Source organism: Hemitrygon akajei, chromosome 8 (genome assembly GCF_048418815.1).
Source record: "Hemitrygon akajei chromosome 8, sHemAka1.3, whole genome shotgun sequence".
In the NCBI taxonomy this organism is placed as follows: domain Eukaryota; kingdom Metazoa; phylum Chordata; class Chondrichthyes; order Myliobatiformes; family Dasyatidae; genus Hemitrygon; species Hemitrygon akajei.
The window spans coordinates 75796901-75822169 of record NC_133131.1 but is presented as its reverse complement, the minus strand read 5'-3'; the positions used below and the strand labels follow the sequence as shown (position 1 = coordinate 75822169).

Sequence of the window (25269 nt, the reverse complement as noted above, 5' to 3'; positions counted from 1 at the left end):
TTTGTGAAGTGTTTGCTTCAAAAGGTTTTGGAAGCAGATTCTTTGCATATTAGTAAGGCAAAGGCATATAAATTCTTGATGAGCAAAGGAGTTAGAAGGATAAACTGAGTAGATGAAAAGGTGGAGTTGAGAGTTCTATTGCATCATTCAATGACAAAAGAGGAACTAGGTGATAAGCAGCCTGCTCTTACTTCTCCTGAACAATTGTGTTCAGGAAGCCAAAGTCTGAGGGGCTGATGTGACAACAGGATGGAGAGCACAAGAAACAGGAAGAGTCACCATTGTAGACTGAATAGAAATGATTTACAAAACAGTCAATCAGCCTTTAGCATCTCCATTGTAAATCATATTGTTAATACAAATGGAAATCCAAATATTACAATTATTTTGTTTCTTCATACAGAAGTATTAGGTCCTGGAAGAGGTAAAAGGGCAGCCATAATTCTGTAACATGTAAGAGAAAACAATATCCACTATTAAATGACTAAGAATTTAAAGATGTTTATTATGAAGATAGCGTTAAAAGAAGAAAAGCTTTAAAATTTGTGATACTTGCATCAGGCCACATAGTGCACACTAAATCAAAAAAGAACAAAGCTTTCCCAATATCCATTTCCTCCCAAATAATTGCAGAGCCATGGATTCCTCAGAGTAGCTCTCAGCCCTTCAGTCTTTGCACCCAAAGCCATTTCCCCATTCACAGAATCCTACAAAGCAGAACATCCCTTGGCCTAATTCAACATCCATCTCTGAGATCTCCAGATCTTCAAATTTAGCTTCTATAAACTTCACAACTACTTCTAAAGTTATCGGTTCTTTCGTCTGTTTCGGTTCTTTTGCTTTAGACATTTCAGCAAGTTGAGAATAATTCAAATAATTTAAAAAGAAAAATTCTATATGTTTAGACCCCTTTAGAATAAGTTTAAGGGGTGTTTGTAGGTTAAAAAAAAACGTAAAAGGTTTGGAGCAAAGCCTAGATGCGGTTTACTCCATGAGCGCCATCTTGAGACTCCATCTCTGAGATCTTTCCAGAAATTTTGAGATACCTCCACCTTCCACAGTTGAAGTTTAACTTAACCTGCTTCTTGATGATGGAAGCAGAGTAGAGAAGTTTGAGGCAATAAACATATATTTGCATCTAGATAATGCTTTAACACTCTTTGGAACTGTGCAATATATACCAAATGCCCAAGTTTAACTGAGGTCTTTTCGAAAACCTAAATAATGGGAATGTTGCAGTTTATTCTTGGAACAGGGAAATCAGTGCAAATATGTAAAACATCAGGTTCAGGCTTGATCAGATTATGATACTATACTCTTTTTCCTCCATATTCTGGACGGGTCATACTGCAATCTCACAGATGGAGAAGAACCAAAGGTGGAATCCAGCTCCTGTGAAGCTAAAATGAGGATAAAGGAGAATCTCCAAGTAGTGAGGTTAGGGAATAAAAATTGAAATTAAGATTCTTGATATACTTTAACGTATTTCAGGTTGTCCCTCTGGATCAGTGTCTAGAAATTGACAACTTCAAGTCCCAGAAAGATAATGACAACAATTCTATGCACAAGTTCTTGTTACAGTAAACTTTTTAATTCCAGGAACTCATAAAATGACACAGAAATACACAAATGTAGCCCATTTTATTGATAACTCAATGCATTTTAACATATGTAGAAAATACTTCAATCAGAAGACAAGCTACTTTGGAAACCAAAGACAATAAAACAGTGAATTACAAGATAAAACAGTTTCATCACAATGGACCCCTTTTCCCAGTTTAAAGTTAGTATTATGAACTTTTTTTTAAATAACTATAATCTCTTTCTTTTGTTAAATTTATTATTTTACAATAACCTCTACAGTTTAACTGCCAGACTACCATAGAAAAATCAATAATTTCTATGAGCTGCCTACACATTACATGTGATAATCACATAGCTATATCAAAAAGTAAGAAACCGCAGTTCATACAAGAACTAGAGTAGCAAATAACATTATACAAACCAGTCAAATAACCTATTAGAGCAATATCAATGATACAAGCCAAATATGCTACTAACAATTGTTGCATTCGCTACAATCATACTATTAAAAAAACACTAAGGTTCACCCACATATGATTAGCATTAATAAATGCAGACACGTACAGCAAAATAATGAGAACATGCTCCAGCCAACAGTAAATAATGACACACCCATATGTAACCATATAAGTCAACCCTATAAATATATACTGTTTATATAGATTTTAAAGAGACAGTGCTTTTGCAGCCCTACACAGGTTATGTGAAACAAAAATCCTGGAAAATTTTGTTTGAATCAGTGCAGCAAACTTGGATCTTTAGAAATGATCAGTTGAACTTAAAGTTGTAGTAATGATTTCAAAAATTAAAAAAAAATCAATTGGCTGCATAATTAGCTTGAAATTATTCATGATTAGTCTTGGTCTAAATCCCAATCCCTTCTTTCTTCCCTACCAAAAAAGGGAACTGTATCCATTCAAAGGTGGACTATGACACCTTCATTCAGGTGTTACTGAGATCACATCAGTCATTTTAAATACAACCAGTGTGGGCGCCTATCTCTTTAAATATACATTAAATGACTTACACAGGATACAGATGGTTTCCTTACATAACATTTGACAAAAAAAAATTGTTACAAATTAGTAAAGGTGCAAGGACACTGGCGAATCTATCTACAGATCTGTATGATCTGCATTTATGGTTAAAACCAGCATCATTCCTTGGGCAAATGCTTTCATAAATAAAATCAAACTTCTAATTTTGTGCAACCCACCAGGAAATCCCAATGAGTTTTACCATCAAGGATCTCACAGCAGGTTTGAACACATTAACACAGAATTGGGCAAAAGTCCAACATAGCAAGAGTATCCAATGCCTGCAACCAATAATAATGAACAGCAAAATTAACTACAAGTCACAAGTACTTTCCTCTGCTCCATGGAACTGGTGCAGCTCAGTTTGTGGCCAGGATAACAAGACTGCACAAATCTACATTTGTAGCAAATGCATTTCCCAATCACTAACAATAAAAGAATACAATTTGCTTGGCCATAGATCTTGAGATTTACTTTGAAGCTTAGGATTATAAATGCAAGTTTAAAAACAAACTTACATTTTATGAGGCCAAAAATTATTAAAATGCACCAATAAAACACAGATACAATACAGCAGGACCATGAAATGCCAGATTATGAGCATCAGAGTTATGGTAGTAATAAAAGTAAACTATTGTCAAAAATCCAATGAGAAATCACAATTTATAAATGTTTTCTCTAAATTGCAGATGCTGCACCATCCAGGGATTTTGGGCAGGGAAAGATGGGGATAAATGTGGCACAGTGAGTTTATGCCATTGATCAAAATCTGTCTCACATGAAGCAGCAGTGAAAATTCACTTCTGAAAAAATAGTTTTCTTCAAATTTGAATAACCACTCATTTCCCCACAAGTTTAAATGAATCAAATTAACCTACACTAACTTTATATGTAGATTTTGGTGAGCTTGAGAACTCTCCCATCCCTGCTGAAGATGTGTGCAAACAGTGCTGAAGCCAAATACTGAGCATATAATATGCTTGGGCCAGGGAAAGCAATGCACCAGTTACTCTATCCACAGTTTGGTTTGCTTTATACAATCAAGATTACAATAGAAAGCACATTTCAATAATTCAGATATCTGAAAGGTCCAGAAGGTGGAACATTCTGTTAAAAAATGCTGTAGAAATCGTTACCTGGTACATAAGTATTGGTGGAATGTTTGTTCCATGTTAGAAATTGAATTTAAAAAACATCTGAATCAGCAGGCTAGTGCTTTTCTGTAAACCCTCATTTCTATCAGCTCATCATTTATCTGTGATAATTGCTAATATAAACCTGTGCTCTCCAAATGTATACATAGAATTACAACCTATTGTACAGAAACACCTGCAAAAACACTATTTGCTTGCAAGATAGGTTTCACAACACCAGAGGTATTCAACATAGGCCATTTCTCTGAAAGCCAGTTCTCTGGAAGATCTCCAAACAGACATCAACCCCTTGAAACCTTATGAATCAGGGCATGAAATAAGAGCTTAAAACATTATAAAACACAGATAGCTTACATAAACACTTTGAACAGCAGATAGTGGAAGTAGTGTGCTAATTACTCTCAAATGCAATCTGCACAAAGCAACTTACTGCAAGCAAGAACATTTAGGCTGTTAAATGTTTTTTTTCAAAAAAGATTTGTAAATAATGATCAACAAATACTTGCATATCTGTTCAGCAATACAACTTATTCCATGCCCTGGAAATGAGGCAGAATAAATAGGCTTTTCTTTGGTGTGATGAACATGTGCTTTACAGGCGGTTTGCCTGCATGAAACCAAAATCTGGACAGTTGTGTTCAAATGGTTTACTCAAAATAGCATCATACTGCCACAAGGAATGTAAGCATCCACAAACTATTGAAAAATAAGAATAAAATAAAAATACACATCTAGAAGAACCACAACCACCTAAAGCTAATTGCACATAACTTTCCTTGTCCATAAACTCAAAATAAATCAAAATACTGCACTACCCTCACACAATTATGATATGCTCAACCATACCACTGCAATTAAAATTATAAAGGACAGTACATGGATACATGCATTTTCACATTCTAAGTAGCTTGCAGTATTAAAAGGAGCATGGTTATATGTGCCAAACAAAAAGAAAAATAACTTCAAAAGAGAAACAAAAATACTGTTTCAAATGTTATCTCCCTTTCCTAAACTAAAACAAACTTTAAAATAGTCAACTGATTTTACTTTTTAAAAGACAAAGATATAAAATCAGTTTCAACAGCACAATACCCTCTCCTGTGCTACTGTCCCATCACTGTTTTGTACTCTCCAGAGGTGTTCCGTGCACACACAAGTCCAATGTTCTAACTGTAGCAAGTTGGGATTTTCTAAAGCACAGTGTAAAAGTATTATTCAATGCACTATGTAAAAATTTGTTAAGGCACTATCTAGGGGAAAGGACTCATCAAATAAACCCCCCACAACATTCACACCTGTGCAAAAACTGAGTCAAAGAACTACACCCATTCAGAACACACAGATGATGCCTGTTCTGCAATCACTTCTTTCAAAAACACAATTTCTTTTTCATCAGTGCTACAATTAAAAGACCCAAAGTGTATCTAAAGACATTGCATGTACATTCCAACATGCTTTAATTTAATGTACTGTAAAATAATAAACATGTAAAATAAAAATCTTCTAGATGATAAAGGAGCTAAAAGTTGAATTACTAGAAGTACAGAATTCAAGTATCATAATTTACTTATTCCAAAGACTGTTGTAGCTAATTCCACTGGAAGCTCAGAGTCACATGTCTTGCTTTTGCAGCCCTGATGCTAAAGCTGTACTACTTGCTGAAATTAATCTAACTAGACCTTAACATACACAAGATATTTTAGCAGTAATAACATTGTCTTGCACAAGCATAACTGACCCAACATTTCAATACCAAAGATTTTAGTGATGAAGTTCTATAAACAGTGAGATGATGAGCAACACATTTTTAATCCTGTGTGATATTAAGGGAACAATTAAGCCATGGAGCCATGGCTCTAAAACACAATTCTGGATATAATTTAAAGACATAGGATGTGAACACACAATTATTTTCAATTATGCAAAACTTCACTAATGACACAAATGACAGCTGGACAGAACAAAGATTGAAGCAGTGATGTAGGTAGCAGAATATGCCACTATAATACCACGTTTCATTTAGAGTGATGGTATAGCTTGTGCTGTACAATTACAATATTCCCTCATCTTTCACAAAAACTAAAGCATGAATGACTTGGAATCATTTAGTCATTTTTTCCCCGTAATCCAGCAGTGACCATGGCATTGGGATCTCTAGAGTCATCGATCAATATGATGACACAGGCAAGTAGAGTTTACAGAAGCCACCGGTTATAACTGTTTCACTGAAACAGTGATTAAACAGCTCTTAATCCTGCAGCTTTAGGTAAAGCTCATTCATCTTGCATGGACGGTAGTCCATCAATATATCACTGCAAGGTGAAATGTTTAAAGAAATAATTTCATACAAGAGCAGGTAATGTTTCTAATTCTCATTTTTAACACTTAATTAAACATTTTACTGCTCAGAAAATCAATACTTTAAGAAATCTAAATTAATAAAAAATTAATGTTGCTTACAATATAATAAAAGTGATATTTCAAAGTATTTTGTGCACTATTTAAAAATAACATTATTTTTGTAAGTTTGAAGCCCTCTCAAAATGGTCCAAAACATCTTAAAACAATGATGTGTTTGAAGATGTTTATTAATGAGTTATGAAAGTCAGGATTGGTTCAGTATTCAATGCAACATCCAAACCAATCAGAACATCCATTACTCACTATTATATAATAGGCCTAGAAAAAAATGCATTAACTTCCTAAGCAATAGTATTAACACTTTCAGCAGCATAAACCCATTTCAAGTAGCAGATTCATCAGTGTGTTTAGGCAAAGAGCTGGCTAAAATAAAGCAACAGTAAATTTAAAACAAACAGCAATTCTGTAGGTTTTGAAAATTATTTGAAGATCATTGTAAAATATAATTAAAATGTGGTCTATTTCCACACCCTTATAGAAAAAAGGGTTAAAAACCAAGTCTCCTTGCTGATGGATGTTCTGTAGACACATGACCCAGTTCAGAAGCAAAACAGAAACACCACAGAAGAGTTCTGATGATTGGAACGAAGTGCACTCCTCCTTCATACAAAACTGGATTTGTCTAGATCTCATACAGTAGCACAGCACATTCGCAAATGACTGCTACAGATAAGAATACTGATTTATTTTAGTGGGACTAAGTGGATAGCCAGCATAAAGAGTAGGAGCCCGGGAGGCATTAATATATGACTGGGTGGCAAATGGATGCTGGTACTGGCTGGCAGTAACGCTGGCAGAGGGCAGAAGGCTAGGACCCATGCTGACTGGCACCTGTTGGAGGAAACTGGTTGGATGTGCTGCGTACGTTGCTTGCTGCATGGCGTGTCTGGAGGAGCTCTGTTGGTTCAAAAGGTGGGCCATGGAACTGGAGGTTGCCAAAGCAGCAGCAGTTGGCGTGTAGGTATACATGTGGGGTTGTCCTGAAAGATGTGCAGGAGCAGACACTGCTGTCAGGTGGGGATGAACACCTGGATGTGTTGGACTGTTATGCTGGAAAGAATAAGGAGCCTGGGCAAGAGTGGGAGCCACATAAGCCTGTTGCCTGCGGGGAGCAGGATTCACACTTCGCTCTTGAGAGACAGACTGCTGGGCCTAAGAAAAGAAAGGAAGAAGGAATTAATCTGCATTGTTCAAAAGTTGTTATACAATCTTTATTATCTAAAGTGATTTCTGGAAGATATGAGGATAAGTGATGATGTAATGCAGCTACATATTTAGTAAGACACAGGATCCTCAAAAATAACACCATTGTTTCATGCAGCAAATTGGGCAGATACCCTTGGGAATTGGCTTATTTAATAATATCCAATGTAATCAGAAAGAAGATAGAGTACGTTCTACTGCATTTTTGAAGAGTGAGAGTAATAATGGGGGAACAGCAGTTATTGTGCCAGATTTGTAACAAATATAATTAGATGAAATCCCACTGAAATCTGACCACTTGTAAGCTATTACTAAAAGAATGGTTCACAGCAGATTCAGGGAGGAAAATTTCTACTGACTTTTTCCAATCTAACTAGTAAATGTTTGAATCCATTGGACCAGGAGTTTCGGACCACATTCATCACAAAGCCTACCCTCCAAGCTCCTCCATAACAATGCCTAATTTCATGCCTGCCACAGCCCACCTTCAACCATCATCCAGTCCAATCTCAGTTTTAAAATTCTAATTCACATTTTCAAATGTGTTGTGTCAAAGACCCCGCTGATTACTAATACCTGCCAGTCCAAAAATTGTTCAGAATTTCTTTCCTCTGCCTTTTGATCACCATGACAATTAATCATTCCACCACTGGCACCCATTATTCTTTATACTTGAAATAAGCTCTGGAATTCTCTTCCAAATCCTCTTTCTCCCCCTTTGCTCCAAGTCCATTGCAGAACTTGCTCTGTTGTCCACCCTGTATCTCTTCCAATGACTGCCTTATATCTTTTTCATTGTTGTATTCCAATTCTCTGATGCAAATGAAAGATGCAGGCTGAGTGGGCATCTACGTGCCTATTCAGTTGCAAAAGCAACTGTTGTGAAGCACCTAGGTTCATTTTCCTGGGACAACTACAGATAGATAGTACATATATACATACAAACAAACAAGCCAGAAGAGGATACTCAGTCTCTTATCCTACTCTTCCACCAAAAACAATTACAGCTGATCGGCTTTACAATTCAACCGCCAGGAGTAAGATATGTTAAAGTGCCGGGGTTAGGACTCAATGTATTTAAGTAAACTACTTAAGAACTTTTCAAAAGCTATTTATTAATGCTTTTTGAGAGGGTGACTTTAGATGCATATCATATTTTTACTGAGTTAAGTATTGTATGTAATTAGTTTTGCTACAATAAGTGTATGGGACATTGGAAAAAATGTTGAATTTCCCCATGGGGATGAATAAAGTATCTATCTATCTATCTACCCGATACCCACCGTAACCCTTTGCTATCCCCTTGCTCCTCATGAAGCTTCTATCTCTCATCATTAAAATATTTTTAAACAGTAACCTTTCATTCTATATTCCTCCACATCAGGAAACCACCTCTCCACATCCAGCTGTTAAAACTATTCAGGATTTTGTGAGCTTTAATTGATTAAGTGACAGCAGATACAAGCTCTCCCTGTGCTATCTTTCCATATAAAGATCAAGCAGCCTTTCTCTGAACTGTAGTAGTAACCTTTCTTAAACTAGAAGACCAATGTAGTCTCGTCAGGATCTGAGAATAGAAACAAATTACTTTGCTGAGCCCTTAGCATTTTAAAGATATTATGGTAGTACTTGCAATTACAAAGCTTAAGTAGCAGCGTAACAGATCCACACCGATGTTAATACCCTGGAAGAGATTGCTCCAATTTCTATTCGCTCAATATTATCAACACATCTTTCTAAATCTTCCTTGTGCTAGTTGTCTCAGTTACTTATTGTGGTAGCAACTTGCATACTCAAACTAATGCAGTAAGTGCAGAGTAACTTGTGGCCATCCCCCTCAACAGCAGGTATATTACTTTGGATACTGTTTGGGGGTGGGGGGTTGACCGAACAGAGGAATGTCACAGTGATCGGGTGTCTGGTACTTAGTCTGCCTCTGAAGGGAAAGGGTGCAGAGAGAAGGGGCACACTCTGGTTATGTTGACTTGTTAGTTAAGGGAATGGACAGGAGGCTGCGTGTGTGAGAATGAGATTCCCAGATAGTATGTTGCCTTCCAGGTGTCAGGGTCTGGGACATCTCAGATCAAGTCCTCAGCACTCTTAAGTGGGAAGGCGTACAGCCAGAGGTCGTGGTCCATGTAGGTACCAATGAAATGGGCAATACAAGTGACAAGGTTCTGCATAGGGAGTTCAGGGAGTTAGGTGCTGAGTTTAAGGGCTGGACCTCCAGGTTGTGATCTCAGGATTGCTAGCCGTGCCACTTGCCAGTGAGACCAGAACTAGGAAGATTATGTAGTTCAACTTGTGGCTAAGGAGTTAGTTGAGGAAGTCACAAGATTTTTAGATTATTGGGCTCTCTTCCAGGGAAGGTGGGACGTGGACAGAGGGGATGGTTTGCACCTGAACTGAAGGGGGACTAATATCTCATTGGGAAGATTTGTTAATGCTGCACAGTGGGGTTTAAACTAGAGTTGTAGGGGGATAGGAACCACAGAGCCAGAGCAGTTAGTGCAGAGGTTGTGAAGGCAGATCTTTATCCTGAGGATAAAAGGAAGGAGCAGGTCGCAACAGCGTAATAGACCTATGACCAGCAACCAATTGGCATTTGGGATTGATTAGTAAGAGCAAATTAAAGAAAGGCAGGGGCAAGCGCGGTGGCCATCGTCGCAGCAGCCAGAGTGGACATAGAGTGGTGATCTCAAGGCTGTAGCTCTATGAGGTTTCACTCATAGCAAAGGAAAGAAAGCTCAAGGTTTTTTTTCCTTCCCTTCTTTATATCTGGTCAGCTAGGATAGTAGAGATGCCAGGCAGGATAGCTGAATGGGGATGCAGGGAGACCTCCAGTGACCTGGCAACTACAATTGTGAGAAGTGCATCCAGCTGCAGTTTCTAACTAACTGTGTTAAGGAGTTGGAGCTGGAACTGGATGAACTCTGGATCATTCAAAAGGATAAAAGGGTGTTAGGACATATACCAAAGTGCACCCAAGGTGCAGGACACTGGAAACTGGGCAACAATCAGGAAGGGCAAAGGGTTATGGAATCAGTGCAGTGTACCTCTGTGGCCATTTCCCTCAACAACTGGTATATCACTTTGGAATCTGTTTGGGGGGGCAACCTAACAGAAGAAAGTCACAATGGTTGAGTGTCTGGCACCGAGTCTGCCTCTGACTCAGAAGGGAAAGGGGGAGAAGAGGCACGCTGTAGTGATAGATTCATTGTTAGTCAGTGGAACGGACAGGAGGTTCTATGGACAAGAACGAGACTCCTGATGGCACATTGCCTCCCAGGTGCCAGGGTCCAGGACATCTCAGATCAAGCCCTCAGCATTCTTAAGTGGGAGGGTGAACAGCCAGAGTTCGCAGTCCACGTAGGCAAAAATGACATGGGAAGGACATGTGACAAGGTTCTGCATAGGGAGTTCAGGGAGTTAGGTGCTAAGTTAAAGGGATGGACCTCCAGGATTGTATCTCAGGATTGCTACCCGTGCCACATGCTAGTGAGGCCAGCACAAGGAAGATTATACAGTGCAACATGTGGCTAAGGTAGTGGTGTAAGAAGGAGGGCATACGATTTTTGGATTATCGGGTTCTCTTCCAGAGAAGGTGGAATCTGTACACATGGGACAGTTTGCACCTGAACTGGAGGGGGACTAATTTCCTAGCAGGAAGATTTGCCAGTGCTGCACAGTGGGGTTTAAACTCCACTGGAGTTGCAGGGGAAGGGAATCAGAGTGCCAGAACAGTTAGTGGAGAGGCTGTGGAGGCAGATGTTGGCAAGACTTCAGACAAAGTTAAGAAACAGTTGAGCATGGTGCAACTAGTATCCTGAGCTACCTATAATTCAATGCAAGTATCATAGGAAAGGTGGATAATAGTGCTGAAGACGACATAGCTTGTTAACAAACAGAGGCAATGTGTAGTGAGGGGAGTCTGTTAATAGGACAAATTTGCAGTGAACAAGATGAGATGCAACGTAAAAGGTGGACAAAATCGCAAAGGGGTTTCAGGACTGAAAGTGTAGTATCGGAAAGCACGCAGTACACCGAATAAGGTAGATGAATATGCCAGCACAGTTACAGGTGGGCACACCTGATGTTGTAGGCATCACCAAATCATTTTTGAAAGATTATAGCTAGAAGGATGCACATTGTATGTTCAAGGATACACGTTGTATTGAATGGTTGGGCAGGAAGATAGAAGTGGCAGCGTTACTCTGTTGCTAAAAGATTAAACCAAATCATTAGAAAGAGGTGACATAGGGTCGGAAGGTGGTGAATCATTGTGGATAGAGCCGAGGAACTGCAAGGGAAATAAGATACCGATGGGAGTTGTATATAGCACCCCCCCCCCCCCAAATATTAAGGATGTGACCTATAAATTACAATGGGAGATAGAAAATGCCTGCCTAAAGGGCAATGCTACAATCATCATGGGGGAGCTCCAGCTCCAACTCCTTAACACGGTTTGCTAGAAGCTGCAGCTGGATGCACTTCTCACAGCTGTAATCATCAGGGACAATGGAGGTCTCCCTGCCTTCCCACGTCCCACAATATGTAGGTAGACTGGGAAAATCAGGTTGGTGCTGGATTCCAGGTGGGAGTGTTTCTGGAATGCTTACGAGTTGGCTTCTTAGAGCAACTTGTGGTTAAACCCACTAAAGGAACTCAGAATTTGGGTGCTGTGCACTGAACCAGAATTGATTCCACAGCTGCAGGTAAAGAAACCTTAGGGGCAAGTGATCACATGATCGAATTCACCCTGCAATTTGAGGAGGAGAAACTAAAGACAGATGTATCCATATTAAAGGAAATTAGAGCCATGAGGGAGGAGCTGGCCAGAATTGATTGGAAAAGAACACTGGTGGGGAAAATGGCAGAGCACCAATGGCTGGAGTTTCTGGAAGCAATTCAGAAGTCACAGGATATATACATCCCAAAGAGGAAGTATTCAATAAGGAAAAATGACACAACTGGCTAAATGAAGTCAAAGCCAACATAAAAGCCAAAGAGGGCATATAATAGAGCAAATATTAGAGGGAAGTTAGAGGACTGGGAAGCTTTAAAACAACAAAAGGTAAATAAAAAGTCATTAAGATAAAGATGGAATATGAAAGTAAACCAGCCAAAAATATTCAAAAGCATACCAAGTTTCTTCAGATATATAGTATAAGAGAGAGGCGAGAGTGGAAATCAGACCACTGGAAAATAATGCTGGAGAGGTAGCAATGGGGGACAAGGAAGTAGTGCACAAGCTGAGTAAGTATTTTGCATCCATCTTTACTGTGGAAGACACTGACAGTATGCTGGAAGCTCCAGGTGTCAGGGTGCATGAAGTGTGTGAAATTTCCAAAAATAGAAAGTTTTTGGGAAGCTGGAAGGTCAGAAGGTAGTTAAGACACATGGACCAGATGGTGTATATCCCAAAGACTTGATAAAGGTGTCTGAAGAGATCCTGGAGGCATTAATAATGATCTTTCAAGAATCGCTATATTCTGCAATGGTTCCAGAAGCCTGGTAAATTACAAATGCCACTCTACTCTTAAAGAAAGGAAAGAGGCAGAAAGAAAGGGAAGTATAGGCCAATTAGTCTGACCTCAGTGGCTGGGAGAAGCTGTTGGGAGTCAATTAAGGATGAGGTGTAGGTTGATGAGAGTAAGCAGCTTAAAAGGTTTTGGTATGGAGTAGATGGACCAAAGGGCCTGTTTGGGTGCTGTACTTTTCTATAACACTTCTTAGTATACTGAAGTTCTTCGGACAAACTGGGGTTGTTTTCTTTGGAACAGGAGTTGAGTGCAGACTTAGTTGATGTTTATAAAATTATATTGTAGTTTTTCTCCCTATTGATTCTGTAAAGAAAAACAAAGCTTTCTTACAGGGATAAGGAAAAAACAAGAATATAGGTTTAAAGTCATTGGCAGAAGAATTAAGAGTGGGATAAGGAAAGTTTTATTTTACTTTTCATCCAAAGTGTAGCAGTAATCTTGAAGGAAGGAAGAAGCAGAAACTCTCATCACATTTATAAATTATTTGGACATACACTTGAAAACCTTGTGACATTCAGGCTGTACTCAAGTGCCAGAAGACGAAATTACCCCAGGGACCTCTCTTTAGATTGGTACAGGCACAACAAAATGTGTTCACTATCTGTGTTATACATTGCTGTAGTTCTCTCACATACTTTTGCCCCCAAGACTGCTATATTACTAACTAGTAGCTTATAACGTTAAAGGCCCCTATCAGGTCAATCCTCAGTCCTTTTTGTCTTGGCAATAGTGCCACAAATCTAAGCAATCTTTCAAGGGAGTTATTAACTGCTATTACTGGTATTGCTATGATAAATATGTTCTACATCTTGAAGTACCTCCATATCCTGTCTGTAATAAAGGCAAGACCTTTGTAAATATTCCAAGTTACGTTCTATGTATGGATAACATAACCTTCCCATCTTCCCTGTTCTAACACTCATTAAAAAAGATGGTTTGTTTCCTTTAACTTGCTTTTAGTAATTATTATATCTGTGCCCATATTTCTCTACATCATTTAAACACATTTTATTAGTTATTCTACAGATTAAAATTTCTTAAAAATATTTATAGATTTTTAGAATATATATTTACATCCAGAATAGTGAAGACCAACAAACAGGCACAAGAGGCCTGTTAATTTCAAGAGATGATAATTTCAGTTTAGATATGTGATCAGTTTTGTGACAAGGTGGTTGGACAGCTAAGAAAATGTTCTCCAGTTTATTATAAATAAACATACAAGGTTTTGCACTGGAATTACATTAAAAATACATTAAAATTCCACATTCAATTATGATTGGTGGTTTCTCCAATTTCATTTTTCTAAAAATACTTTCCATAATATTTTTTGAATAAGATCAATTATTTCTTGCCACAAACATTGATCTACCATTTCTTGGACTAATTGTCTATTATTCCCCATATTTTGATCTTTTTCTTTGTTATAAATGTGGTAAAATACTTGCTGTAACAATTTAAATTTATAAACTGTCTTCCTGCTTTGCTCTATCAGCTGTATCTCTAACCTTTGGAGAAATTCTCTTATGTATACAGCATGTGCTTTTCTCATTTGGTTTCAATTTTACACTCCGTTATTCACAATTGTTCAACATTTCCTAATCTGTTTTTGCTCGTACCTCTGTTACACATCTGTTACGAAAGTGACATTTCCATACCTGACTGAGGTTCAGAGGCTGCCGTTGCCGGTACATTGTTGGTGTAGTTGAGCTTGAACTCTGTCCACTCACAGGCATGCCTGTTTTAGCCTTATAGACATTTGTGAAAAAGCCTATAAAGGGGAAAGGAAATAGAGTTAAAACATAAACAGCCAAAATAATAAACAAACCATACTCAAGCTCTCTTCAATGACAATAATTCAAGCCAACACAGGAGAGTAGGCAAGACAAACCTCCAGTTTATAAGCCCAAGCAAATCAAATACAGAGGATCAAATCAGAAACACAAGAAAGTCTGCAGATGCTGGAAATCCAGAGCAACATACAATGCTGGGGGAGATCAGGAGGTCAGGCAACATACATGGGTACTAAGAAAGGGAAAAAATGCCCCCCTAAGAAGAAATGGGGAAATTGCCAATCAGTATGGTTTGAAGAAGTATTACTGCAATATGTGCAGTTTTTAAACCATCTACTGTACTTTAAAAAGTTCTTTACAAAATCAACATAAATGAATCCTTTTTAACTTCAGCCCCATAGTTTGCTACCCAACTGTTCCAGAATCCTGATGGTTTTGTATTTGAATCACCAGGGACTGCTCCCATACTCTTTCAGACCTGAATGAGTTGTTTTTTTTAAAAAACGAGGGCCTCGATGAACTTGCACTTTCAGCACTTCTGTTTAAATGCACTGGAGGCTCTTTCCTGCACACCGTTTAAATCCACCTGGTTCATTGAAATGTTTTTATACTAATGTTCAACTTCTTAAAAAGAATCTTAAAGGTTTAAGATTAAATAGTCCAAAAAAAATGCCTACCTGGACAACGTTATGAGATACTGTAGACCAGTTAGAGATTTTGGAGACACAAAATTGAGGGGGACAATGGCATTCACTGACAATTGCAAACGTTTAAAAGTAATTTAATCTTCACTATATGCTAGTTTGGTTTAGAAAAAATGGGTTTTTTTAGTCACCAATGTTTCCACTACAATCAATCAATATTGCTATTGTCTAATTTCAAGCGGTGGTCAGTTTGAACTGTACACTATTTCTATCTCAATAAACTTTGAATAGTAAACGTGTGGAAGTTTTGCATGAAGAAAGAGGACCACAGTGCCTCTTTAGAAATTCAGGGTGTACCAAAGCCAAAGAAATACTTTACAAATATAGTCATTGTTATGGATTGCCAATTTATGCATGGTAAATTCCCACAAGCAGGAATGCAAATAATAATCAGGTAATCAGTTACAGTAACTTGTCCAAGGGATACACTGACCAAAACACTGGGGAACATTATTACTTTCTTCAAGATTGTTCCATTAGCACAGATGGCACTTTAAAAAAGATTAAAGGAAAAGGTGGATAAAAAAGGAATCTTGGATAAATTTTGAAGTACCGTAAATTCCGGATTATAAGCCGCTACTTTTTTCCCACGCTTTGAACACTGCGGCCTTTACTACGGTGCGGCTAATGCATGTTTTTTTTTCATGCCGCCAAAAACATTTTGCCTCATAACAGTAGACCAATAAAATTGATGAGTAGTTCACAGAGGTCCAATGAAATTGTACGATAAATCAAGCGCACTTTCACAATTAAATTATTGTAAATCAGTCATTTGTACTCACCCTCATCAACATGGAAAACACTCGAAGAAAAGCATTGTGTTGCCTTTATGGCAGTTATTTAGTTTATAATATTTTCGCTTAGTAATTCATTTGTTAGTATTTTCTAGTTAAAGTTAGAAGTGTTTTAAGTATATTTGTTTTCTGCACTACATCCCGGAATGCTATGACGTCACATCCGGTTTCGCCGCGTCTTGTGGGAAAATACCGGTTTGGGATAAACGGAAAGGAGGGGGCGAGCGCATTACACCCGAGCGAGAACGCTGCAAGCATATGATGCAGCTTTTAAGTTAAAGGCGATCAATAACTTTTCCTGGTAGGCTGCAGTATATATATTTTTTTTACCAGTCGTTAGGAGATATTGGAATGTTGTTCGTGCACTGTTCAGTAAAAAAGTATACGCAACGTAATTTGTGTGTTACCGATACGTATATTTAAAAGTAGCCGTGTTACAGGCATGGTTCGAAAAAAAGCATTTGCAATATGTATTTGTTTATGTTACCATACGGATTTAATTAAAAGTTAAAAAATCCTCACGTGTAATATCTTTCTGTGTAAATATCTCATATTACAACGTGGGACACCTGCGGCTTAAAATCCGGTGCGGCCTGTACAAGTACAAAATTGATTTTCTTTCTAAAATTAGAGCGTGCGACTTTTAATCAGGTGCGCTCTGTAGTCCGGAATTTACGGTACTCATAAACAGCATCATAGAACTACAATGAATGAACTCTTACTGATAAAAAAAAAACAAGTTTTAAAGTTAAGATAGAATGACACAATTAAGGTTACAGCAATTTCGATTAATAGAAGTAATTTTGGTATACAAATCACATTTCTACCTGACAAACTGCTGCTCTCCCCCATACTTTCACTGGCTTGTGCCTTCAAAGGCTGTACGATGATTGTACGAGATCCAGAATTATGACAAGTATCCATGCTTCTTTTAGGCAAGTCCTGTGTACTACTGATAACTTGTGTTGCTCGAGGCCGTTCACATGGATATGGACTATTACTGTTTGAGGAATCAGATTCCAATGAATCATGCACAGTTACATAACTGATGATGTTTGATCTCTGTTTCACATCAGAGCTGTAAGAAAAAAAATGAGTATCAACATTACATACATCTAGGATTAAAAATAATCTGCTCTGTTGAGTTGCTGTCACAGAGGTAGTCAGAATATTCCCAGCATCTCGTGTTAGAAATAGATTCTAAACTAGTAACACAATGTATTGTTACTGGTTTGAATTTTATTTTTCCTCATCTGCCTTCTAAACAGCAATAAAAGTCAGTAACCAAATTTGTGGATAAATGCATGGTCCAGAAGTTTTGGTCTACTGTTTACTGGCTTCAGTAATGTATTGTTCATGGACTCCAGTAAGGGAGAAGCAGTTCTTCACCAGTCATGATGGAAACTTCATAAGGACAGGATAATTTTCAGTTGTTTAAACTTGCACATTTCTAAGTGCTTAACTTTGTTTTAATTTTTTAAAGTGCTTATTAATGTTGAATGCAAGTTTATACTTTGCCTAAACTTGTAACTAATGGGATGAAGAATTGCAGGGCAACTTGTAGGTCATGATCATCATTTCAAGCCAGAGAAAAACAACTAGATTGAACAAAAGTAGCAAAAACACACACTTTAGAACTTAGACTGTTGACAAATCTAAACTTCATAAGAAAATACTAAATTTCCATTTATCTCACTACTAGCTTGACACAGCATTTAAAGAAAAAAATTGGTGGATTTCATTAAATCCTGCAGTAATTCAAAATCATATTTTAAGATAAATAAACAGTAACCCATATTCCAAGGTAAATAAACCATGTCCTACACAGTTTTGGCATCTGCTCAGATAGCAGCTAAGCCTCTTGCACCTGGGTTGAACTACAAAACTGTAAGAGCAGTATTCTGAATTACCATATGGAATTCACCTCTCATTATTCACTATAGAGAGGAATGCCTACCTCCCAAGTTTCTGCTTAGTTTCTTCCTCTTCATCTGTGTCACTACGGATGGTTATTACACTGACAGCAGGACTGGGTGTATCAGGAATCACGATGGTCTGTCGTTGATGATCAAGTGTTGTGCTGCAGTATGGGGAGGGTGCAGTTGCTGGACTGCTTTGAACCACCATGTATGTTTGGGAAGGAGTGACATCCAACAAAGGAACATTCCTGGTTTAAAACAAACAGGTGAAGAGATTTCGAGAGTGTTAAAGTTAAAATGATGAGCTTGATACTGCCCAAGATTTGTTCCAAGATCTCCAACAAATAAGTTTCAATTTTATTCTAAAGTATTATTTGGCAAGATGCTGCAATGCGCTCACTATCTATCAGAATTGGAATAAAACAAATCAAAAAACTGTACATCCTGAAAATCAGAAATAAAAGCAGAAAATACTGGCAGCCTCTGAGGAAAAAAAAACGGGTATGGTTTCAAATTGAAGACTCCTTGTTAGAAAGGCACAGTGAGATAACTTTGCTTTAAGTTGCAGAGAAGGTGAGGGAGGGATGAATAGGATAAAGGGAACATCGATATGAAGGTGAGGCCGGAGGTTATCAGGTGAGAGAGAATTTTTAAAAGGTAGCTATGGAAGGAGGTTTTGGTCTGTCAAGCTGTTAACTAAAAGGCATCTTTCACAGGGTGTTTGCAGTAATTGTTTTCAAATCAGGATTAAAATACCATTTTGTATTACATTACATGACACTGAAAGCTTATAATGCATTTCAACACGTTCCTTAACCCAGGGCCAATTTGATTGCAAGTCTTTCAAAACTATTGTCAATTTACCCTGAATAGAGTAAGATATTTTCAATTTGCTTTTGAGAAATTAACTAAGTATCTTTAATCAATTGAATCCTCTGCACTTCATATAGAAATTGCTAAAAATGTATTTGGATTTGAGGCTACCTAATGTCAATGAGCCAAAAAAAAGTTAAATTCATTTGCTGACTATATTTATATAGAACTTCTTAGTACTGAGATTTCTTTTAATCAGTTTCATTCCTATTCTTGCCATTTTATTTGGTCAGCTTTGCTTAGTCAAGTTCTAGAGGTTCTTAGCATCCATCAAAAGTGAGTTTAAGAAACCATTTATTATGTAATAGATTAAGCAGCAAGTGACGGCAGGCAGTTCAACCACAGGCACAAAGTGAATCCTGAATTCTTTTTCACATTTAGTATTTTTTCGTTTAACATACAGATGTAGCTTAAACTATTAAATCCAAAAGCATTCTGATCGTTTTTACATGCCTGCTTCTAACATGTTTGTGTGGCATGTGGCCAAGTGGTTAAGGCGTTGGACTAGCAATCTGAAGGTCATGAGTGAGTTCGAGCCCCAGCCGAGGTAGCGTGTTGTATCCTTGAGCAAGGCACTTAACCACACATTGCTCCAGTCCACCCAGCTGAAAATGGGTACTGGCAAAATGCTGGGGGTTAACCTTGCGATACAGACTGGCGTCCTATCCGGGGTGGGGTGGGGAAGTCTCATACGCTCAGTCTCCTCACGCCACGGAAACCGTCATAAGCATCGGCTTGATGAGCCTATAAAGCTCGGACAGACTTTAACTTAACTTTCTAACGTGTTTAACACACATAGAAACATAGAAAATTGGTGCAGGAGTAGGCCATTCGACCCTTCGAGCCTGCACCGCCATTCAGTATGATCATGGCTGATCATCCAACTCAGAACCCTGTACCTGCTTTCTCTCCATACCCCCGATCCCTTTAGCCACAAGGGCCATATCTAACTTCCTCTTAAATATAGCCAATGAACCAGCCTCAACTGTTTCCTGTGGCAGAGAATTTCACAGATTCACCACTCTCTGTGTGAAGAAGTTTTTCCTCATCTTGGTCCTAAAAGGCTTCCCCTTTATCCTTAAACTGTGACCCCTCGTTCTGGACTTCCCCAACATCAGAAACAATCTGCCTGCATCTAGCCTGTTCAATCCCTTTAGAATTTTATACGTTTCAATAAGATCCACCCTCAATCTTCTAAATTCCAGTGAGTATAAGCCTAGTCGATCCAGCGTTTCTTCATATGAAAGTCCTGCCATCCCAGAAATCAACCTGGTGAACCTTCTCTGTACTCCCTCTATGGCAAGAATGTCTTTCCTCAGATTAGGGGACCAAAACTGCACACAATAGGTGCGGTCTCACCAAGGTCTTGTACAACTGCAGTAGAACCTCCCTGCTCCTGTACTCAAATCCTTTTGCTATGAATGCCAACATACCATTTGCCTTTTTCACCGCCTGCTGTACCTGCATGCCCACCTTCAATGACTGGTGTACAATGACACCCAGGTCTTGTTGCATCTCCCCTTTTCCTAATCAGCCACCGTTCAGATAATAATCTGTTTTCCTGTTCTTGCAACCAAAGTGGATAACCTCACATTTATCCACATTAAATTGCATCTGCCATGAATTTGCCCACTCATCTAACCTATCCAAGTCACCCTGCATCCTCTTAGCATCCTTCTCACAGCTAACACCGCCGCCCAGCTTCGTGTCATCCGCAAACTTGGAGATGCTGCATTTAATTCCCTCGTCTAAATCATTAATATATATTGTAAACAACTGGGGTCCCAGCACTGAGTCTTGCAGTACCCTTACTAGTCACTGCCTGCCATTCTGAAAAGGTCCTGTTTACTTCCACTCTTTGCTTCCTGTCTGCCAACCAATTCTCTATCCACATCAATACCATACCCCCAATACTGTGTGCTTTAAGTTTATACACTAATCTCCTGTGTGGGACCTTGTCAAAAGCCTATTGAAAATCTAAATATACCACATCCACTGGCTCTCCCCTATCCACTCTACTAGTTACATCTTCAAAAAATTCTATAAGATTCGTCAGACATGATTTTCCTTTAACAAATCCATGCTGACTTTGTTGGATGATTTCACCTCTTTCCAAATGTGCTATTATCACATCTTTGATAACCAACTCTAGCATTTTCCCCACCACCGATGTCAGACTAACCGGTCTATAATTCCCCGATTTCTCTCTCCTCTCCCTCCTTTTTTAAAAAAGTGGGGTTACATTAGCCACCCTCCAATCCTCAGGAACTAATCCAGAATCTAAGGAGTTTTGAAAAATTATCACTAATGCATCCACTATTTCTTGGGCTACTTCCTTAAGCACTCTGGGATGCAGACCATCTGGCCCTGGGGATTTATCTGCCTTTAATCCCTTCAATTTACCTAACACCACTTCCCTCCTAACATGTATTTCCCTCAGTTCCTCCATCTCACTAGACCCTCCGTCCCTTACTATTTCCGGAAGATTATTTATGTCCTCCTTAGTGAAGACAGAACCAAAGTAGTTATTCAATTGGTCTGCCATGTCTTTGTTCCCTATGATCAATTCACCTGTTTCTTACTGTAATGGACCTACATTTGTCTTGACCAATCTTTTTCTTTTCACATATCTATAAAAGCTTTTACAGTCAGTTTCTATGTTCCCTGCCAGCTTTCTCTCATAATCTTTTTTCCCTTTCCTAATTAAGCCCTTTGTCTTCCTCTGCTGGTCTCTGAATTTCTCCCAGTCCTCAAGTGTGCCGCTTTTTTTTGCTAATTTATATGTTTCTTCTTTGGACTTGATACTATCCCTAATTTCCCTTGTCAGCCACGGGTGCACTACCTTCCCTGGTTTATTCTTTTGCCAAACTGGGATGAACAATTGTTGTAGTTCATCCATGCGATCTTTAAATGCTTGCCATTGCATATCCACCGTCAACCCTTTAAGTATCATTTGCCAGTCTATCTTAGCTAATTCACGTCTCATACCTTCAAAGTTACCCTTCAAGTTCAGAACCTTTGTTTCTGAATTAACTATGTCACTCTCCATCTTAATGAAGAATTCCACCATAATATGGTCACTCTTACCCAAGGCGCCTCACACGACAAGATTACTAACTAATCCTTCCTCATTGTTCAATACCCAATCTAGAATGGCCTGCTCTCTAGTTGGTTCCTCGACATGTTGGTTCAGAAAACCATCCCGCATACATTCCAAGAAATCCTCTTCCTCAGCACCCTTACCAATTTGGTTCACCCAATCTATATGTAGATTGAAGTCACCCATTATAACAACTGTTCCTTTATTGTGCACACTTCTAATTTCCTGTTTAATGCCATCCCCAACCGCACTACTACTGTTAGGTGGCCTGTACACAACTCCCACCAGCATCTTCTGCCCCTTAGTGTTATGCAGCTCTACCCATATCGATTCCACATCCTCCAGGCTAATGTCCTTCCTTTCTATTGCGTTAATTTCTCTCTAACCAGCAATGCTACCCCACCTCCTTTTCCTTCCTGTCTATCCCTCCTGAATATTGAATATCCCTGGATGTTGAGCTCCCATCCTTGGTCACCCTGGAGCCATGTCTCTGTGATCCCAACTATATCATATTCATTAATAACTATCTGCACATTCAATTCATCCACCTTGTTACGAATGCTCCTTGCATTGACACACAAAGCCTTCAGGCTTGTTTTTACAACACTCTTAGCCCTTATACAATTATGTTGAAAAGTGGCTCTTTTTGCTTTTTGCCCTGGATTTGCCTGCCTGCCACTTTTACTTTACACCTAAAAATGTACAAAACTAGTAGCTGTTTATTCCCAGGAAATGAAGGTTTACCATTAATAGTTTTCAGAAAGTGCTAAAATTTGCAAACATCTGCCTAATCCATCAACCCACCTCTTAAATTTGATAGCTGATAGAAAAATATTTTAAGTATCTACAACACATAAGACTAAATGCTTTTGTAAAAATGAAACACTACACATCACAAACAAGTATAATGTTTTTTTGTGTTATTTCATTGGGTTCTCTATTTTTAGGATTTGCGTGAAGATCTGATGACATTTTAGGTCATATTTATGCAAAAATAGAGAAAATCCTACAGGGTTCACAAACTTTCTAGCATCACTGTAATTATTTAGTGTGCATTGACTCTATTGCATAATTTTTATAAGCAGCTTACATGTGGTTTGCAGAAGAAACCACACCCCGAGGAACTTTCAATGACCTAAAATTTCTTCCAAAAGTCTGCCCAAATAGTTCTCCAAAGCTACAATACAACTTCTGTTATTTAAATATTTATCCCTTCCTTTGGGATTAAATTTTGAATTTTAGATACAGAAATCTTCAAAATACTTTATTAGCTAATGTTTTGTTTCTTTTAAACAAAGTTTGTTATTTATCCTCAAAGATTAGCACTGCTTGTTGACAGAAAGCCCCAATGATGTGATTCGCCCAGCACATTGCTTCATTGGCCCTTATTTAAACACATGCACTAAAGTTAATGTTGACAAGAGCAACACTGAACCAAATTGCAACCAACTTAGAATGGAAGAAATAACTAATAAGCTCTGCTTTGATTTCTACTTACAAGTCTGGATGCTTTTCTACCAAAACCCCAGCTGGAACAAAAGAAAGCTTTAAACTGTCCTGAACGTTTACAATTCTTCCACCCCTGGATCTTTAAACTTCAAGACTAGTTTTCCACATGAAATAATGCCAGATGATTTTCAAGTTGTGGAGGGGCTACCAAGAAATACAATATCAAACTGGTACATGACCAATATGCAGAAACGTAACTTGCATATGAAAACTATTTCTCAATACTTTTTGAAAGAAAGTATCTGCACCCTTAGCAACTCAGCTAACATTCCAGCTGACCTAGCTTTGTTAACATAAACCAGGTAATTGGTCTCACACCATTTTGGTCTCTATGAATTTATTCCACAATATATTTACCTAGCAGGAGTGCAATCTTGATAGCAGTATAGCTGAAATGCCACTTTTAAATACACTGATTTTGATAAGACAACATTTTACCTTGTATTATGCATTTGCTTATTCCTTTTGGAGGAAGATCTGGAGTTTTGCTGCTGGCGTACCACATGAGCAACACCAACATTCAGGGGCTGTGCAGCCAGGGTTACATGACCAGCTAATAACGAAGGCTGCTGCACAATGGCATTATACTGGCCTCCATGTGAATGTGCATTCCTGAGAACGAGGAAGGGGGAAAAAAAATCAGGTTTAAGAGAAAATAGCACGTAGATTTTGAAAGTAGAGGTCTGATTATAAAATCAGTTCATACAAAGTTTGGCGTCAGAGTGACGGAGGGTAATTCTGAGAGATAAAATCATTTGTCTTACTTTATAACAGTTTTTTTAAAAAAAGATCATGACGACTAAAAAGGTTGTGCTGCTGCAAAACTCTCATTAATCAACTTTCCATACAGGCAGAAATTTTTAAATTCCCTCAACCTAATACTTTCAATCTAAAACTGCCACAGAGCTATCTAATTATCTTAGGTTTACACAAGTGTTTTACATGTTACTCATAGCAACAGGGATCTAAGGCTGATGAATTAAATCTGTAGCTTCTTCCTCAGTCTTGTCTGACAGAATGCACCTCAGGATTGGCTCTCCATTTCTATGAAATGCAAACCAGAACACATCAGAATGATTTAAAATCTTAAACTTGAAGTAACTAAGATATTAAACTTCATAGACAAACTACCCACACCGGCTTTTCATATACACCAGGAATTATCTGTCCAACTCTATTTCTTAGCCACACTTAATTTAATTTGGAAAAAAAATTGTCAGGATATGCAATTTATTGTACCTTAGCCCGAGGGGAAGATCCCTATTTGACACTTTTAATAGCAATTTATGATGAGGGAATTAAATGGACTAATTTCCCAAAAGAATTCAACAAGATGGCACAGAAAAGGTTACTGCACGATTAATTAACTGTTGTGGATAGGCCAGTGGCTGGGAAACAGAACCAAGATAAATAGGAAATTTATTTTAGAATTAATTTAGAAAGGCATCAATAACATGTGGGGCAGCACAGGTATCAGTGTTGGGACCTCAATTATTTATAATCTGTATTACAAAATTGGAAAAGAACAGTGCAATGCAGTTAGATGTGCTGATGATGCAAGAATAGATAGATTAGCCAATTGTTCGGACACACAAAGGCTGCAGGGATTATAGGTAGGTGCAACTGAGCAGCATA

General features: G+C 38.2%; 1 protein-coding gene across 6 annotated transcripts in view; it reads right to left on the bottom strand.

Moving 5' to 3' along the window:
- Positions 1 to 1622: 1622 nt before the first annotated feature.
- The window catches only part of LOC140732001 (homeodomain-interacting protein kinase 1-like), a 106147-nt gene continuing 82500 nt past the window's right edge, over positions 1623 to 25269 (bottom strand). For all 6 annotated transcript variants that reach the window (XM_073054060.1, XM_073054061.1, XM_073054063.1 and 3 more), the window contains 5 exons: positions 24073 to 24246; positions 18191 to 18400; positions 17061 to 17311; positions 14601 to 14713; positions 1623 to 7348 (listed from right to left, as the gene is read on the bottom strand). In XM_073054060.1, coding sequence (XP_072910161.1) covers positions 6860 to 7348; positions 14601 to 14713; positions 17061 to 17311; positions 18191 to 18400; positions 24073 to 24246 — 1237 coding nt within the window. In that variant the 3' untranslated portion in view covers positions 1623 to 6859. The remainder of the gene's footprint in view (positions 7349 to 14600; positions 14714 to 17060; positions 17312 to 18190; positions 18401 to 24072; positions 24247 to 25269) is intronic.